Source organism: Ceratotherium simum, chromosome 32, assembly GCF_057802395.1.
Source record: "Ceratotherium simum simum isolate JZ-2026a chromosome 32, ASM5780239v1, whole genome shotgun sequence".
Taxonomy (NCBI): Eukaryota; Metazoa; Chordata; class Mammalia; order Perissodactyla; family Rhinocerotidae; genus Ceratotherium; species Ceratotherium simum.
The window spans coordinates 18,054,320-18,072,341 of record NC_141931.1 but is presented as its reverse complement, the minus strand read 5'-3'; the positions used below and the strand labels follow the sequence as shown (position 1 = coordinate 18,072,341).

The 18,022-nt window shown below is 37.9% G+C and overlaps 1 protein-coding gene across 2 annotated transcripts in view; it reads left to right on the top strand.

Annotated features, from left to right (window-relative positions):
* The window catches only part of PTER (phosphotriesterase related), a 62,560-nt gene that overhangs the window by 8,298 nt on the left and 36,240 nt on the right, over positions 1-18,022 (top strand). Inside the window, exon 1 of one of the 2 annotated variants that reach the window (XM_087420788.1) lies at positions 15,228-15,319. The exons of the other annotated variant lie outside the window; for it this stretch is intronic. Within the exon in view, the coding sequence (XP_087276914.1) occupies positions 15,275-15,319 (45 nt within the window). The 5' untranslated portion in view covers positions 15,228-15,274. Of the gene's footprint in view, positions 1-15,227; positions 15,320-18,022 lie in introns of those variants that run through there. 2 annotated transcript variants of the gene reach the window in all.

Sequence of the window (18,022 nt, the reverse complement as noted above, 5' to 3'; positions counted from 1 at the left end):
ACCTCTACAGTGTTCTGGAAAGCTTTACAATGTTCCTCCAGAATAGAATAATAGTACTTTTTTAATTCTAAAAAAAAATGTATTTTCTAGTTAATTAATAGCCAGAAATCCTTAGAGGATTGTTATGTTGGGTATATAAGAGTATGTTAGTAATATTTGCGATAATTCGTTGGCAGTTTTGAGTGAGCTGCCAAACATTTTTCCCTTTAAAAACTACTTTTCTTGGAATTTATTGTTGGAGCTGGGTGATGGATACACAGCAGTTCATTATACTATTCCCTGTACATTTGTAAACTTTGGAAAATGTCCATATTAAAAAGTTTAAATAAAATAAAATGAGTAAAATAAAATGTCCATATTAAAAAGTTTAGATAAAATAAAGTTTTTTTAAAAAGAAGAAATGAATGAAATATATAGCTTCCTGCAATGCAAAATTTGATTCCCATCCCATTTTCAGGGACAGATTAAATCTGAATCATGAGATATGCATGTATATATAAGACAATACACCTGTAAGTAGAGAATGGTTTTTACGACCAGTCGCTCCGTTGTTGAAACCCTTACCCAGGAAAGAGTGTCTTTCCTAGTTTTGACCTAGATGATTTGACACACGTTTTTATTTATCACTCCCTGGCGTATGGCGTGTCTATCACTTCGTGAGTCAGCTTCTACCAGTTCTAGAGCTTCCCAGGCTGCGTTTTCTCCAAGTTCAGTCTTGAACTCCAGAGACTTTCCATTTGCCACTGTGCAAATCCATTTAACATGGGAAGTCAAGAAGAGGCCACTTGCTTCCAACGTACCCTGCCCGGCTAATGCCTTCTGCCCAATACTTGCTATAAAAATGTCCTCCACTATTGCAGGAGGGATCTTTACAGGATGACACTAGGCAAGAAAAGATCTCCTCTGAGAGTATTTCTGAGGACTGTTACCCCCATCCCTGCCTCCTGCCGGTTAGGTCTGGTACCAATCCAGTTCTCCCAGCTTCCACAGGATTAGGAACCGTCCTGGGCCTCGCCTGTGAGTCTCACTCACATCTCTGCCTAAGTTTAAGGCCTGACGTAGATTCCCTTTTGCTTCTGTGTTGCTTTGAACTTGCCCCATTATCATTCAGGAAGGTACGTCTTCACGGTGCTCCTCTTTCTCCTGTGTAACTAAATATTTTGGAGCAGCCTCAGTGCATAAAAGGTAAAGAATTTGCTACACAATGGAATACTACTCAGCCATAAGAAACGATGAAATCCAGCCATTTGTGACAACATGGATGGACATTGAGGGCATGATGCAAAGTGAAATAAGTCAGAGGGAGAAGGTCAAATACCGTATGATTTCCTTCATTAAGTAGTAGATAATAACAACAATAAACAAACACATAGGGATAGAGATTGGATTGGTGGTTACCAGAGGGGAAGGGGGGAGGGAGGAGGGTGAAAGGGATAATTGGGTACATGTGTGTGGTGATGGGTTGTAATTAGTATTTTGGTGGTGAACATGATGTAATCTATGCAGAAATAGAAGTACAATGATGTACACCTGAAATTTTTACAATGTTATAAACCAATGTTACTGCAATAAACAAAAAATTTAAAAAAAAAAAAAAAAAAAGAATTTGCTGTTTTAAGTAGTGACATTATTGAGACTTTGACTTCACAGCTATATTTGATCTGGTGGGTGTACGGGGAAGGAGAAGGTTCCGGCAGATGGGGTACGGTGCCCCATTTTGACGTTCTTCATTCCTCCCAGGCATTGTCTTTTCGCTTTTTGTCTATCAGTGTATTTCAGTAGAAAGATCAAAATATCTCAAGCGAAGAGATCCAAGTTTAAAATGATCTCCGTGAAGATTCTATATAGTTCTATATATTCTTGTCAGTGGAATTTCATTTAATTGTTCGATTTAAAATACGCAAAAGAACATATACAGTTTTTAGCATTAGGAATACTTCATGGACCTAATACTACTACTAATTCTTGATACAGTGAGGTCAAAAGGATTAATTTTTAATTCTTTTGCTTTTTGAAAACCCAAATCAGAATTGTAAAAGTTTTTTTTTTTTTTTTTTGTGAGGGAGATTGGCCCTGAGCTAACATCTGTGCCCATCTTCCTCTGTTTTGTATGTAGGACACGCCACCACAGCATGGCTTGATGAGCGGCGTGTAGGTCCACACCTGGGATCTGAACCTGCGAACCCCAGGCCGCCGAAGTAGGGCACGTGAACTTAACCACTACACCACCAGGCTGGCCCCAAGAATAAAATAATTCTTAGTTGTAAAGTTGGCACAAAACAATTTTAAGAATAATTTCTGTGCTTGTATTGTGATGATTAGAAAATGTTGAAACTATACATATAGATACACATGTATATTGTATATATATGTACACACACATGTACATAGATAGATAATGGATTGTTTTAGCTGTTATTTGGGAAATAGCCAAGAGTTTTCAGTTGCTGAGACCATCAGCATCATTTATTTGAAGGCTAATGAAGCCACCATTATTTTATACTAGTGCCTCTATTTTATTCATGAGCTGTATAAAGAGTGATAATAAAGTAATCTGGGTTGTGAGGTATTTTTTTTCACTCATCTGTTAGATAATCTGAAGTTTATAGTAAAATAAATAATATTATATGGTTCGTTAGAGTGTAGTTTGCCCTGATGGGAGATCAGAAAAAGAATTAGTGTAGAGAGAGATATCAACAGGTTTCACATTCCGCGGATAGAAATGTTCTGCCTGATTTTCCACTACACATGTCTCGCCGTTCATTTAACATCGAAACATGGTGAACTAATGGGGAGCTGTGGCCGTGGTCGTTTAGAGGTTATTTAATGGCTCTTCACATGGAATCATACAGCTTGTATCTGATGGAACTTTCGAGATCACCTTGTTTAACTCCTTTGTTTTATTAATGAGAAAACTGAGGCCCACAGTCTAAGTGATTTGCCCAAAGATGGACTTTTAGCATATCAACTTCTTGGTAATTATGTAGTTGGTAAAGTTCTAGCTTTTCTTCCTATTGGGGAAATAGTGATATATTCATAAGAGCATTATGTTGTCTCAGCTGGGTGCATTCTTCCATTTTTGAAATATAGTAAGTTAACATTAATTTTTAGTGGCACTGAAGATATTTTGTAGCTACTATTGTTTGTATGAAATAAGAGAGTAACCTCTTGAACATTATCAGGAATCATTTCTGTTGCCTTTAGTACATTTGAACGAGAGTAGTGTCAAGGTATTTTTTTTAAGCAGTGTCAAGATACATTTTACATAGTAAATAAAATTTCTGTTCTTACTGCAGTTGGATTCAAACATCCTGAGTTCTTGATTTTTAGTCTGTATGTCTAATAACAGAGCAGATAATAAAAAGTGATAATCACATGTAATAAAAGTAAGTTTCGATATGAATTTATAATGAAAAATGTATGAAATGAGTTAGTAGGACGAATAGGCCAAGAAGTGAGAGTTTAGTTTCCTGTGATGCCTAAACAGGAACTCAAAAGGAAGACTAGGATAGCAGGTGCCATTGACTTTACCTGTGAAATTAAAAATAACTTTCTAAAGGAAGGACAGCTCATTGTGTTTATGGAATGAGTTTATATTGCCCCACAGCTTGTTGGTGAAAGCAGCTTTGAGCACTTAGAGAGCAGATCTTTATCCTCATTGTGTTCCAATTTAAAAAGTGTTATTACTTCTTTTCAGAGACTGAGCCACGGAGGAGCACTGAGATCTCCCAGGCCCACACAAGTCGAGAAAGGGAAAATGAGCAATCATTACCCCTCAGCATGCTGTGATTTGCCATAACCAAGAAGGCAAGCAAGTCTTTAATAATACAAGAGACATCGCCAGTTGTTAATTCCTCTGCTGTTAATGCTGCTGGAGAGGACTTATTCCAAATCTGCTCCTTGTGTTTTCAGACCCAGCAGCTCTGAAACTGGTGCATTTTTCCAGTCATGTTAATTTGCTCATCCATCCTTAAACATTTATAGAATGCCCGCTATGGGCCAGTGGTGGTGCCAGATGCTGGCTGTGACGCTGTCCTCACTTAAACATTGAGCAGAGAGGATTCCTTGAGAGTTATGATAATCTGTTTGCAGTTCTCCCGGGGTGTCCCCAGAGCGTACCAGAGGATTAGAGGCCCCTCAAATGAGCACAATACCCTGCCAGTCTCTGCAGTGTGTGCCATTTGTCACTGACACAACACAGTCATTTTGCACTGTGGCTTCAAACCAAGGAGAGTATTGAGGGCTGGGCAGTGCTTTTCTGAGCAGGAGTTTCCTTTTTCTGGCCGTTGACCTGATGCTTCAAGAGAACATCTCTGCTCATCCTTCTCTTAGAAATAAAGAACAAGGTCTGGCTTCCACTCTCTGCACTGAAAGCAGTAGAGATACGTACCGAGGAGAGGTTTCCTGCCCATAACCTGTTCTTCTCGCTTCCTCCTTGGGGCGGGGCTGTGGCTGTGTCCACCACTAGTGTCTTTGGCAGCCTTCCTTCTTCCCAGAGTTAGTGACTACAAAGACAGTAGCCAGACTTATGAGCCCTGACAACATGCACCCCATTTCTGCCAACTAGTCTTTCTGTTTAATATGTTTAACCCTTTAGTTAATTATCAAACATTTTCTCTGCAGGAATACCTTATTCGCTTTCTCTCACCCCTATGTAATGCCAGTTACTTCGGAGTACTTTATCCTAAGAGTATTAATTGCGTTTGCCAATATGCTACATATAATTTGTTGTAAACCTGATTAAATTGTAAACTCCTTGAAGACAGGGACCATGTCTGCTTTTTCTTTCTGTACCACAGAGAAGGACTGACTACATTTATTACTGTTGTGTGACTCCTAAACACAAAGGAAAAACAAACCAAAACGAAAAACTTACATCTTATGAAAGGACATCTATTCAGTTAAGGGTGGTATGGCAAACCTTACTGCAAAATGCACTGACCTTTTGAGAAGAGAAATGCTTTACTGCTGAGTATCACTTTTTTTTTTAAACTTTCATATCATAACAACATGGCTCCATCACAATTAATCTTATATGGTAATGCAGTGACAACGAGATGATTTCTCTGGAGAATCTATGCTAATACTATTAAAATGCTCTTACAATGTCAAAATGATTGCGGTGGAAGCATGTGGGGGACTGTGCTTATGTGATTATGATATTATAGTGATGGGCGATTACCATAGGAAACTACTAATTCAACTCTGCAGGGACTTGCATTATGAAGCCATTATAACATGAGATTATAATGACACAATAACTGGGATGCACATTCATGATGTGAAAACTAAAAGCTAATTTGAATGCAAGTAGTATTTCCATTAAATTGTAATTAAACACTGAAAGCAATGCTTGTTTAAATTTAAGACGGAGACATACAATCCAGAAATGAAAACTGTGGGTAAAGAATGCATGCCAAGTATGAGCTTAGGAATGGTTGAAAACCATGTACAACTCTGCCCTTTAGCACTTACGAGGTGTGAAAGCCCACATCGAAGTGGCCTCCCCAGATTTTCTCCCTCTCTGCAGGCCCTCTGAAGTAACCAAAACCAGTATCAGGACACGAGAATCCTGGTGTTAACTCCCATTTCTATCACTCCCACCACTTAACATTTCAAGCCTTCTTGTTTCATGTTTGAAGTGGGCATAATAGTACCTTATCAAGAGACTAAAGCAAATTATTTTTTTTCATTAAAAGTAACCTTTTTTATATACAACAAAATTAATCCATGTTCAAAATCAAACAAAACCGATAAGCACAAAGGAGAAAAAGAAAAAAACTAAAAAACATTCTACTCCCTAGAAATGACCAGTATTAGCATCGCTGGGTATTTTCTTTCAGACTATTCTGTATGCATATCGTACACATTTTTTCTTCAAAAATTGGTATTATACAATACTTTAAAAATCCACTTATTTATTCATCCCATCCCTTCCAGATCTATTTTTTTTTTTTTTTTTTTTTTTTTTTGTGAGGAGACCAGCCCTGTGCTAACATCTGCCAATCCTCCTCTTTTTCTGCTGAGGAAGACTGTCCCTGGGCTAACATTCATGCTCATCTTCCTCCACTTTTATATGGGACGCCGCCACAGCATGGCTTGCCAAGCAGTGCGTCGGTGCACGCCCGGGATCCGAACCTGCGAAACCCGGGCTGCCGCAGCGGAGCGCGCGCACTTAACCGCTTGTGCCACCGGGCCGGCCCCCCAGATCTATTCTTATCCAAAAGAATCCGGTTGATAAATTTTTGTTCGCAAATTTCAGCTCAAGCTGGACGATTTTACATGCCACCCAGCAGACTATATTTCATTATTAGGAATAGTATTTGGCAGGGTTTCTGCTCTGCATAGATCAGTTACAGGATGGTTCTATAGGAAATTCTTCAGATTCTATTAGCAACACTATAGGTACTTCATTAGCTGGTCTCTCTCTTTAGGAATGAATGTTGCATTGGAAAAATCATAGAGTTCTAGTTTGTTCTCAAGTGATAAGTATTATATGGCTTAGGTCAACATAAAGATAGATTACGAAAAACTGGGAAAACTTAGGAGCTACTGAACTTGTTAGCTATCCCCCAGCATTCGCTTTTTCAGATGTCATACGGACACACAATAGCTACTATATACTCCCTCCTAATTATGATTCCAAGTGGTTATTGCTCCTTGGTTTAAATATAGTTAAGATGAGTTTTTTGTTATTAAGTATTTAGTTTGCCCTTAGATATGCTGTATGCTTTAGAGTTATTTTTATTACCACTTCTTGCGACAACCAATTTAAGTAGGTAAGTTTAAATTACTCAAGTCCTTATTTTTCTAATTAGGAAAAGGAAGGCACAGTGCAGTTAAATGGCTTGCTTCACAGCATCCAGTCAACAGTGGAGTTGGGATTCAATTTCCTGGTCCTGGATACTTGTAGCTTCTTCCTTAGACCAATGAGTGATGTTACCTCTGCATAGTACTTCCACATTAACGGACACCAGGATCACTTAATGTGATGTTTATAATAAATACCTACATGCTTAAATAAAAGGAACACTGGACTGACAAGTTGGGAGACTAGGTTCCAGTCTGGGCTATTAGGCCTTCAAAAGATCAAGGATTCAGTTTTTCCATCTAAAAATGAAGTCTTTGAATTAAACAATCTCCATAGTCCCTTCCAGCTCAAAAATTCTGAGATCAAATAGTAATTAACATTAATTGAAACTTAGATATTTTAATGATAAATATTATGCATTTTAATATTGATATTAATAAAAATACTTATTTTGTCTACTTTAAAACCATTCGTCCAAATTCAAAACCATACCTTATTTAGATACATTTAATAATTTGATGTGTTTCAGCAGATTTTTAATTTGACTTACAAATGTCTTTTTTATTTAGGAAATTTATCAAAATTATTAAAGTTGCAGATATAAATCTAATCCAAAGAAGAAATTAAAATTATAGTCCTTTGGTATACCTGCAATATTGTTAAAATACAATTAGAATTACAATGAAAGTTAATTTCTGCTTGCATAATTGTACAAGTATATAGATAAACAGTTGTGTTGAATAATATTTAAAATATGACTTTCTGTGAATTCTTAGGAAGCAAGTGATAGCAATGATTGAGGTACCAAATTAAAATATAGTGCTTGACAACCTTTCTAAATCTTGTAGGGCACCTTATTTTTACGAGGAGAATAAATAAACAATTATATTCCCTTTATATTTAAATGCATATATGTGATAAGGGATTAGTTAATTAAAAATTTGTTATTTGGCTGTAGGGAATTTTCCTAATTTTGTGAGGCTTTTTATCTGGAGAATTTAGAATTCCATTAGAACATTTTTTCTGCCATCTCAAAGATTGGGAAAGAGTGATTATTGCTCTGTGACACATGTAGTTATTACAGATTTGCCCTTGATCCCATTGTAGTAAATCAGTTTTCAGGAGGAAAAACAAGCTGTTTGTTACTTTATTTTTAGTACGTCCAATACTAGTCTTCCCCAAAAAGAGATTTCTGTGTCTGGTGCCACACTCTCTTAGGACCAAGCAAAATTTATCTTGCCCTCTTTTCTAGACCCATTTATAAAGGCTATCTCTAAAGCAGTTTTTCTCAAACTTAAGGATTCACACATTCTCTACAAAATTTTTGATTCTGTTTTCATTTTTATGATAACCTAAACAATTCTGAGCATATTCTGGATCAATATAACCATCTTACAACCAAATATTGCCATAGGATTTCATTATCGGTATCTCCATGTTTTTCAGACTTCAGTGATACAAAATTATTACCTAAAACCACAACATCTATCCTTTTTATGACATTTTTTTCCCCAAAGTGGGATCTCTGTTTCCCCGGGAGCCATGACTGTATTTCCTGGGACATCAGAAGGCGGTTAGATTGAGAGAGTGGGGCCATAGCCTGGTAAAGTGGTTTGGGCTCTTTGATTTCCTTTCTAAGAAGGAGAGTTGGTTTATAAACTAGATCATATATGATAACTGTATGTCTGTTCGTTTTTGAGTCTGACTTTAGAATCTATACCACTATCCTAAGAGTAGAACCAAGAGTCAAGACTTGTTCAGTTTTCTGGCGTTTTCCATTTTTTCTACCCCTGCAATTTGTACCGTGTCTTTACCGTAACCAGCTCTCCTTCCAATATGACCTCCTGAAGACCAGTGCCCACTCATCTCTCTGTTGCTGAGGGGAGCTTGGGGAATATAGGGAAGGAGGCTGTGAGAGAACTCAGCCAAGCTTCTGATAAACCAGCCAATCATAGATAAGAGATTATACATCATGATAAATTGGGATTCTTGTCCTGTGTTCTTTTGGAAGAAAAGGGCAATGTATATTTTCTTTGGTGCACATTTTAGGTGTTCATTAGTAAATGTTGGTTGAATCTCAAAGGAGAAACCTCAGAGGTCATGGTTTTTATATAGTATTTTTAAAGGCCCCCCGGGGGTGGGTGCTTTCAGAACCTACAGCAGTGTACTCTGCCTCCAGTGAAAATGGAAGATAGCTCATCATCCTTGTCTCTGTAATCATCCCATTTCCTCATTGGTGAAATGGATACAATAATAATAAAAGTGGATTTCATTTCAAAGTATGTCCTATGGTCCAGTCTTCTAGTTGGGTACTTTTCAGTGACTCACTTTCTGTTGGTCCCTTGCCCATTTCACAAGGACATTAGGAGATTTAATTAAAGTGTGGAGTGCCCTAAGCTCCTTAGAGAAACGCACAGCATTATCGGTGTAGATCATACCTTCCATATTCCGTAGTCTCTTGAAAGTAATGACCCCACAATATATAAAGCCAGGGCTTCAGGACGGTTAGAGTTTTATGAAGACACATCCATACAATGTGATATTAATAGTGGTCGCCATTGTGGGTTGGAGAGTTCAGAGTTCAATTACTGGAACTTTCTAATTGTTCTAAATATTTTGATTTAATGTTTTCCAGCAGTAAATAACACACACGGGAGGTCAGTAAGTATTCAAGTCATGCTGTTTTTAGTCAACTATTAAGACTTTCCAATTTTGTTTTCAAACTATGATTATGAAAAATACTTTACACAGATATCATTCTAACACTTTTGTAAATTAGAGAGGAAAAAAAAGAAAGTGCTCATCGAGGCTTCCTCTCCCTTGAAATGTATTCCTGCTCTTAAAGCTCCCAAGGAACAATGAAAATTGTTTTAGTTTCCTAACTCATCTCCTGGCCTCCTGTCTCCAGCATTCAGCCTATGCTCACACTGCCCATTCAGTTACCATCCCAACACAGGTCTTATCCTCTGGGGCCAGCCCATGCATCAGTGTTTTCCACTATGGACCTGCCGTGCAACCTGTGTATGAGTCTCTACAGATTGCTCACAAATTCCCAAACATACCCTTTATTGCTTATGTCACCGGAATGCCTCTTTGTAAAAATCCTCTTAATGTTTCAGCTTCAGCTAAATGCCACCTCCTCCAGGAAGCCTTCCCAGTGTCTCCAGTACTGGTGAATATTGTCCAGACAATACTCCCCAGAGCACTTGCTTTGTACCTCTTTTCTAACATTTACTGCACTCTGCTTTATACCATAGGTGTCCCACTAATCTAGAGAAAATATCAATCTCACGTTGAATGCTCACCACATGCCGGGCACTGTGTTTTTCCTCTTCTGCTTCCTACAGCAAGGTTGTTCCTTTTTCTTTCTTTTTTTTTTTTTTTTTTTTTTGCTGAGGAAGATCGGCCCTGAGCTAACATCTGTCAATCCTCCTCTTTTTGCTGAGGAAGACTGGCCCTGGGCTGACATCTCTGCCCATCTTCCTCCACTTTATATGGGACGCCGCCACAGCATGGCTTGCCAAGTGGTGCATCGTCGGTGCATGCCCGGGATCCGAACCTGCGAACCCCAGGCCACCGCAGCAGAGCGCACGTACTTAACCGCTTGCACCACCGGGCTGGCCACAGGTTGTTCCTTTTTCATCTTTGTTTCCCATAGTATCCTCCTTAGGGCATAGTAGGTCCTCAGCAAACATTTGCTACATTGAACCGAACTCAGATAAAATTTGTGGGTGCCTGGAAAGCAGGCTCCTTGATGTTGCCTTCCTATGCTCTGAGAATTTAAGACCCAAGCTCTCCCCTCAAACCTATAAATCAAAGCTGCTTTCCTTAGTATTTCAAGAAGAAAAAGGCTGGTCACAAGCCTATAAAGAGGCCACAATACTAATGAACATCAGATTGCTTTTGGCTGAAATTACGTTCCATCAGTGGGGAATTGAAGGGCGGGTAGAACTAAAACTGCTCATTGGTTGAACAGACACTTAGTGAGCATCTGTTTCTTCCAGAGAGCTAATACAGCTCAGAGTTGGTACCTACTTCTCCGTGTGTGGGAATGGAATTACAGTGGTTATCAAAACAACAGCTAGTATACGTATGACTCCTTTTCATCAACCATGGCGTGGCATTTCTCATACAGGTGTCCAGGTAGGCAGCAGATCACATTTTGGAAGTCACTAGAACAGGACAAGGAGGGTTAGGATCAGGCTGGAAGAGCCTCTTGCTCTCCTTGCAGTGGCTCTCAGACCTTTGTCTGCATGACTACCATTTTTTACACCAAACAGGCTAGGCCTGGGGATCTAAAGGCACATACATGGCACTGATTCTTGTTAACTCTAAATTAGCTAAGCAGGGTAGCGCAAGTCAAGACTTCTATGATTCTCTCTTTATCTTTAATTCTGGACATTTTGATTATGGTGTGTCTTGGTGTGGGCCTCTTTGGGTTTATCTTGTTTGGGGCTCTCTGTGCTTCCTGTACCTGGATGTCTGTTTCCTTCCTTAGGTTAGGGAAGTTTTCATCTATTATTTCTTGAAATAGATTCTCTGCCCCCTTGTCTCGCTCTGCTCCTTCCGGGACACCTATAACACGGATGTTAGTGCACTTGATGTTGTCCCAGAGGTCTCGAATACTACTCAGCCATAAGAAACGATGAAATCCAGCCATTTGTGACAACATGGATGGATATTGAGGGTATAATGCAAAGTGAAATAAGTCAGAGGGAGAAGGTCAAATACCGTATGATTTCCTTCATTAAGTAGTCGATAATAACAACAATAAACAAACACGTAGAGACAGAGATTGGATTGGTTGTTACCAGAGGGGAAGGGGGGAGGGAGGAGAGTGAAAGGGATAATTCGGTACATGTGTGTGGTGATGGGTTGTAATTAGTATTTGGGTGGTGAACATGATGTAATCTATGCAGAAATAGAAGTACAATGATGTACACCTGAAATTTTTACAATGTTATAAACCAATGTTACTGCAATAAACAAAAAATTAAAAAAAAAAAAAAAGACTTCTATGAGTCTACTATGTGGTCTTCAAAATAAAGGACTTGGGATGATTTGGTGGGAAAGACCTTTTAGATATATAGTTTTCCATGCTACTGGAAGCCTTTCTATGATTCAAGAAAGATTATTTTAAAATTAAACTGCCTTAAAAAGAAATTAGTGCAGATGGTCCATACATTTAGAAAATTAGCCTAAGAGCCGTCACCCAGTTTTACTCCTTGTAAAGGAATGGCTACAGCCATGAATCACCTGTACTAATTTTACTAAGTATTTTTAGTTTTCTGATTTATAATTGGCTTCTATCAATTCAGATAAGAAATCTTAAAGATAAAGTCACTTGCTGTTGTTTTTATATGCTCAAGAGTCTCGCTCTTATTAAATGAAGGAAAGTTAAAAGAAAAAAAAGCATATGTATTCCTAGGTAGTATTGTCTTGGGTGCAGAAGAATAAGCTAAAATGGCATGTTTACTATCTTCTGAGAGTTTGGAGTGTGAAGATTTAGGAAAGTTGAAAAAACAAACATGGCATCAAAATCTATGGATTTGGGGAAATATTTTCCACGCTTTTTAATAATTTTTAGCTGTTTTGACTCAGGGAAATATTGTGATATGCCATAAAAGGGGTATGCTATGATCTTAGAATTATCTATTGTCAGAAATATATTAAATAAATATTCCAGGAAATTCTTTTTAGCCCTTTTCTAACAACCGTTAACCTGTTTTTCTTTTCTGGTTCTGATTCTACTTCCTTTTATAATTCCTTGCTCCCACGTTGATATTCATTTTTGCTACTTGATGTGTCTTTTGTGCAAATGGCCTCAAATCCTTTATGGAATAAGGCTGGATTAAAACAAGGCAGCATATAAATGTTAAGTACTAACTGTGTGCCAGGCACTGCAGGGGGCTGAGGACTGACAGACAGACATGGACTCTGCTCTCAAGGAGCTCACAGTCTGAGGGAGAGACTTTAACATAAGAAGTGAGTGTCAAGGTGCTAGGAGAGAACCTGGAATCAGCATCTTACCTAGATTGCTTGAGCAAGGAGGAAGAATGTCAGGAAAAGCTTCTAATTAGAAATGATGCCAAAGCCCCATCCTGAAAGCCTGGTATGAGTTAACCAGGGTAAGAAACGGGTTGGGGAAGTGGAGTGGGAGTGAGTTGGATTTGGAAACTCAGAAAAAAGAGGCAGAAACACATTCAAAGACCTCGAGACAGGTGCCAACATGTTGAGTATCTCCCATAGGCCCTACCTGTCCAGCACAGGGTCTTACCCTTACGGAATGCTCAATAAATATTTATCGAATCTATGATAACTATTTTTTTAATGGATAGAGAAGCTAGATGCTAAAGGGTTAACTTGTGGAGGTTTCTGCAGAGGCAGATTGGGCTCTGGGGAGAAGGTCGCCCAAGTGCCTTGTGACCAGGAGGGGGTGTGGAGAATGTATCTAGGGAACCAGGTCTAAGGTGCCCTTAGGACCAGACAAGCTTGAAAATAGAGAAGGCTTGTGAGGAAATGAAACTAAGTTGAGAATTTAGTCAGAAAATCAGACAAGGAGAAAACACACAAACTTTAAAGTTTGTAGGAAGACCTTGAGGTTAACAGTGTCACGTTTTTGAGCAACTGAAAGGCCAGGGAGGAGAGGGATCAGAGAGAAAGGGTGGAGTGTGGAATGAGTTTGGAGAAACAGGCAGGAACTAGATCATACAGTGCCTTATAGGTTATGCCAAGTATTCTGGACTGAATCCTAAAGGAAATGGGAAACTTCTAGGGGAATTTTAAGCTGGAGAGACATGATCGAATCTGTTTTATCAGGATCTCTAGTCTATGGAGAACAAATTGGAGGAGGACCCAGTGAATGGATAACTGTTTATTTCATCTTTCTTATTGTTTTTCTGCTAACCTGCAGAAGGCTGTTAACCCTCCTTAAAATAATATATTCTTTTGTTGTTGTTGTTGTTGAGGAAGATTCCCTCTGAGCTAACATCTGTGCCAATCTTCCTCTATTTTGTTTGTGGGTCTTCGCCACAGCATGGCTGCCAACAAGTGGTGTAGGTCCACACCCGGGAACTGAACCTGGGCCACTGAAGTGAAATGTACTGAACTTAACCACTAGGCCACAGGGCTGGCCACAAAATAGATTCTTTTTATGGTTCTGTCCTTATATGGCTTATCTTTTCTTAAAATTTATTTTGTTTGATCCCTCTTTTTCACTTATAAATAATTGATGACCCATGCGTCATAATTTCTGACACTTTCCCAGGAAATGTCTCCTTGACAACCCCCCATCTGCACTCCTAGCCCCACAAAGGGGTGTATTAAATAGTGGGATCTTGGTCCCTGTGTGGCTTGACTGTGATAAGAATTACTCAGGTTGCTGAACCTTTTCCAAAATTCTTGCTGAGCTCCAGGACCTCCACTAGAGTCGAGATGAGTCCATGAAGGACTTGGTCAAAGAGCTTGAATTTAATCAGAGTGAACCATAGCCACTGCAAAGGCATGTAATTTGATCAGAAATATTTGCACACGAACAATATCAAATCTCAGGTATGACTGGCAATTAGGAACTCTGTGATAATAAAGAAGAATTTGAAATAGCTTTGAGTTCATAAATCTTTGCCTATCTGTGTGTTTCAGTTGGAGGATTCAAAATCTATATTCTGTTATTTTACATGTGACATTCATATAGGCATCAGATAATTTACACTGGTAAGATTGATCTTTTCCCATTTAGTCCCTTTTACTGATTATAAATGAAACAGATAAACATAAAACACTGAAAAATACATTAAATTGTAATGAAAGAAAAATTAACTATCTTTACTCCTTCCACCACCCCAAGATACACATAACATTTTAGTATTTCTAGTTAAGCTCTACGTATATGTAGATACATACACTCTCCATACATTTATAATACTTACAATACAGTTTCATAGTTTGTTTTTTTCACATTATAAGAACATTTTCCTATGTCATTAAATATTTTTTAAAAATATAACTTGAATGTTTGCATAATGTTCCATCATGTATGTAAACATTCCCATATTATGAGATATTTTGGTCACTATCCTATAAATAATGCCACAATGAAATCTTTGTGCATAAATATTTTTTACATGTATGGAAATATTTTCTTAAGACAGATCCCCAACAGCAAAGTAATATTTTAAGACTCCAGATACATATTGCTAAACCGCTTTTTAGAAAAATTGGGCATGTGTGCACCTTTCCAGCTTTTGCCTGTGGGAGGGCTGTTGTATTATCACACTCACTATAATCTTGCTTCTGTTTCTCCAACCAGTCAGTGAACCCTTGGTCGGATTTGTTTTAACTGTCTCCTAAATGATGGTTTCTGTTGCATCCCCACAATGTGACCACTTCTGCTAACTTTTAGGACCAAGTTGCCATTTAAAATGGAAAGCTGTTTTCCTGCAGTGTGAAGCTGGATTTCTATTCATGAGAAATTACAAATGGTTATTTGACGTTTCCAGTGTTGCGAGTGTAAGTTAAGTTCCTTAAATGTGTTATACATTTTAAATGTTTTTATTATTTAGCACTGTTCACACAAAACTGAAAGCAAGCATCCCTTTCCCCCCACCATGTTTTGGGGCTTATCTGGCTGCAGTAATTCCAAATAAATATCCCAGTTATTTGATATTTGGACATTTAGACAGCTATTTGAAATTTGGACAGCTTCTTATTATGTTGTATCCTCTGAAAATTATGTTCAAGAAATACATCATGCTTTAGGTTTAGTTTGTAGGCATGAGGATTTTATGTATGTAGCCACTGCTCTCTTCATTTATCACTGAGAAGGAGTAATTTATTTATTATTATTATTTTTTAATTTTTTGTTTATTGCAGTAACATTGGTTTATAACATTGTAAAAATTTCAGGTGTACATCATTATACTTCTATTTCTGCATAGATTACATCATGTTCACCACCAAAATACTAGTTACAACCCATCACCACACACATGTACCGAATTATGCCTTTCACCCTCCTCCCTCCCCCCTTCCCCTCTGGTAACCACCAATCCAATCTCTGTCCCTATGTGTTTGTTTATTGTTGTTATTATCTACTACTTAATGAAGGAAATCATGCAGTATTTGACCTTCTCCCTCTGACTTATTTCACTTTGCATTATACCCTCAATGTCCATTCATGTTGTCACAAATGGCTGGATTTCATCGTTTCTTATGGCTGAGTAGTATTCCGTTGTTTATATATACCACATCTTCTTTATCCATTCGTCCCTTGATGGGCACTTAGGTTGCTTCCAAGTCTTGGCTATTGTGAATAACGCTGCAATGAACACAGGGGTGCATGTATCTTTATGCATTGGTGTTTTCAAGTTCTTTGGATAAATACCCAGCAGTGGAACAGCTGGATCATATGGTAGTTCTATCCTTGATTTTTTGAGGAATCTCCATACTGTTTTCCATAGTGGCTGCACCAGTTTGCACTCCCACCAGCAGTGTATGAGAGTTCCCTTCTCTCCACAACCTCTCCAACACATGTTGTTTCCTGTCTTGTTAATTATAGCCATTCTGACAGGCGTGAGGTGATATCTCATTGTAGTTTTGATTTGCATTTCCCTGATAGTTAGTGATTTTGAACATCTTTTCATGTGTCTGTTGACCATCTGTATATCTTCTTTGGAGAAATGTCTGTTCAGGTCTTTTGCCCATTTTTTAATTGGGTTGGTAGTTTTTTTGTTGTTGAGATGCATCAGTTCTTTGTATATTTTGGAGATTAAGCCCTTATCAGATGTATGGCTTGCAAATATCTTCTCCCAATTGTTAGGTTGTCTTTTCGTTTTGTTGATGGTTTCCTTTGCTGTGCGGAAGCTTTTTAGTTTGATGTAGTCCCATTTGTTTATTTTTTCTATTGTTTCTCTTGCCCGGTCAGACACGGTGTTTGAAAAGATGTGGCTAAGACCGATGTCAAAGAGCGTACTGCCTATGTTTTCTTCTTGAAGTTTCACAGTTTCAGGTCTTACATTGAAGTCTTTAATCCATTTGGAGTTAATTTTTGTGTATGGTGTAAGGTAAGGGTCTACTTTCATATTTTGCATGTGGCTATCCAGTTTTCCCAACACCATTTGTTGAAGAGACTTTCTTTTCCCCATTGTATGTTCTTGGCTCCTTTGTCAAAGATTAGCTGTCCATAGATGTGTGGGTTTATTTCTGGGCTTTGGATTCTATTCCATTGATCTGTGTGTCTGTTTTTGTGCCAGTACCATGCTGTTTTGGTTACTATAGCTTTGTAGTATATTTTGAAATCAGGGAGTGTGATACCTCCAGCTTTGTTCTTTTTTCTCAGGATTCCTTTAGCTATTCGGGGTCTTTTGTTGTTCCATATAAATTTTAGGATTCTTTGTTCTATTTCTGTGAAAAATGTTGGAACTTTGATAGGGATTGCATTGAATCTATAGATGGCTTTAGGAAGTATGGACATCTTAACTATGTTAATTCTTCCAATCCAAGAGCACGGAATATCTTTCCATTTCTTTGTGTCTTGAGAAGGAGTAATTTAAACTAGACTGCCACATTTGTTTGTATATAAAAAAAAGTAATTATTTGTGGGATATTTTAATCCAATGGGATTTGGAGTCTGGTTCTGTATATTATGTGCCAGTTCCACTTTCAAACTTCAACCAAAAAAAAAGAAAAGGAAATTTTTAATCATATTTGAATTTTAAAGTAATAGTAAATTTGATTTTATTCATTTTAGAACAAAACTTTCCACTCTCTCATTCTTTAATTAAGGCACAAACTAATTACTTTCTTTCTCTCTACTCAGTTCAGTTCATTTTCACAAATGCAAACCAAATAGTAGATACTATATAAGTTTAGAGGATAAAAGAGAGACACCCCCATTTCCCTCCAACATGCACACAGGCACAGAGCACGTAGTCAAATGAAGACAAATCCCTGAATAGATTAGTTCAGTACAATGTGACATGTGCTGAGATAATCTCTTGAATCTCATTATATGATATATTCATTATGAGTGTCCCTCCCCCAGTTAATAGGTGACTTAGATAAACCAAGTCTATGGGTTGACCATTCAAATATTAATTCTCATTTAAGCATTCCTATTTCCTTCATACTAATTTCTGTTCCTGCCTAGCATCTTAGCATCACTTTCTTCATCTCTGGCTGATTGCTGTAAATATTCATAAATATCAAGTAATA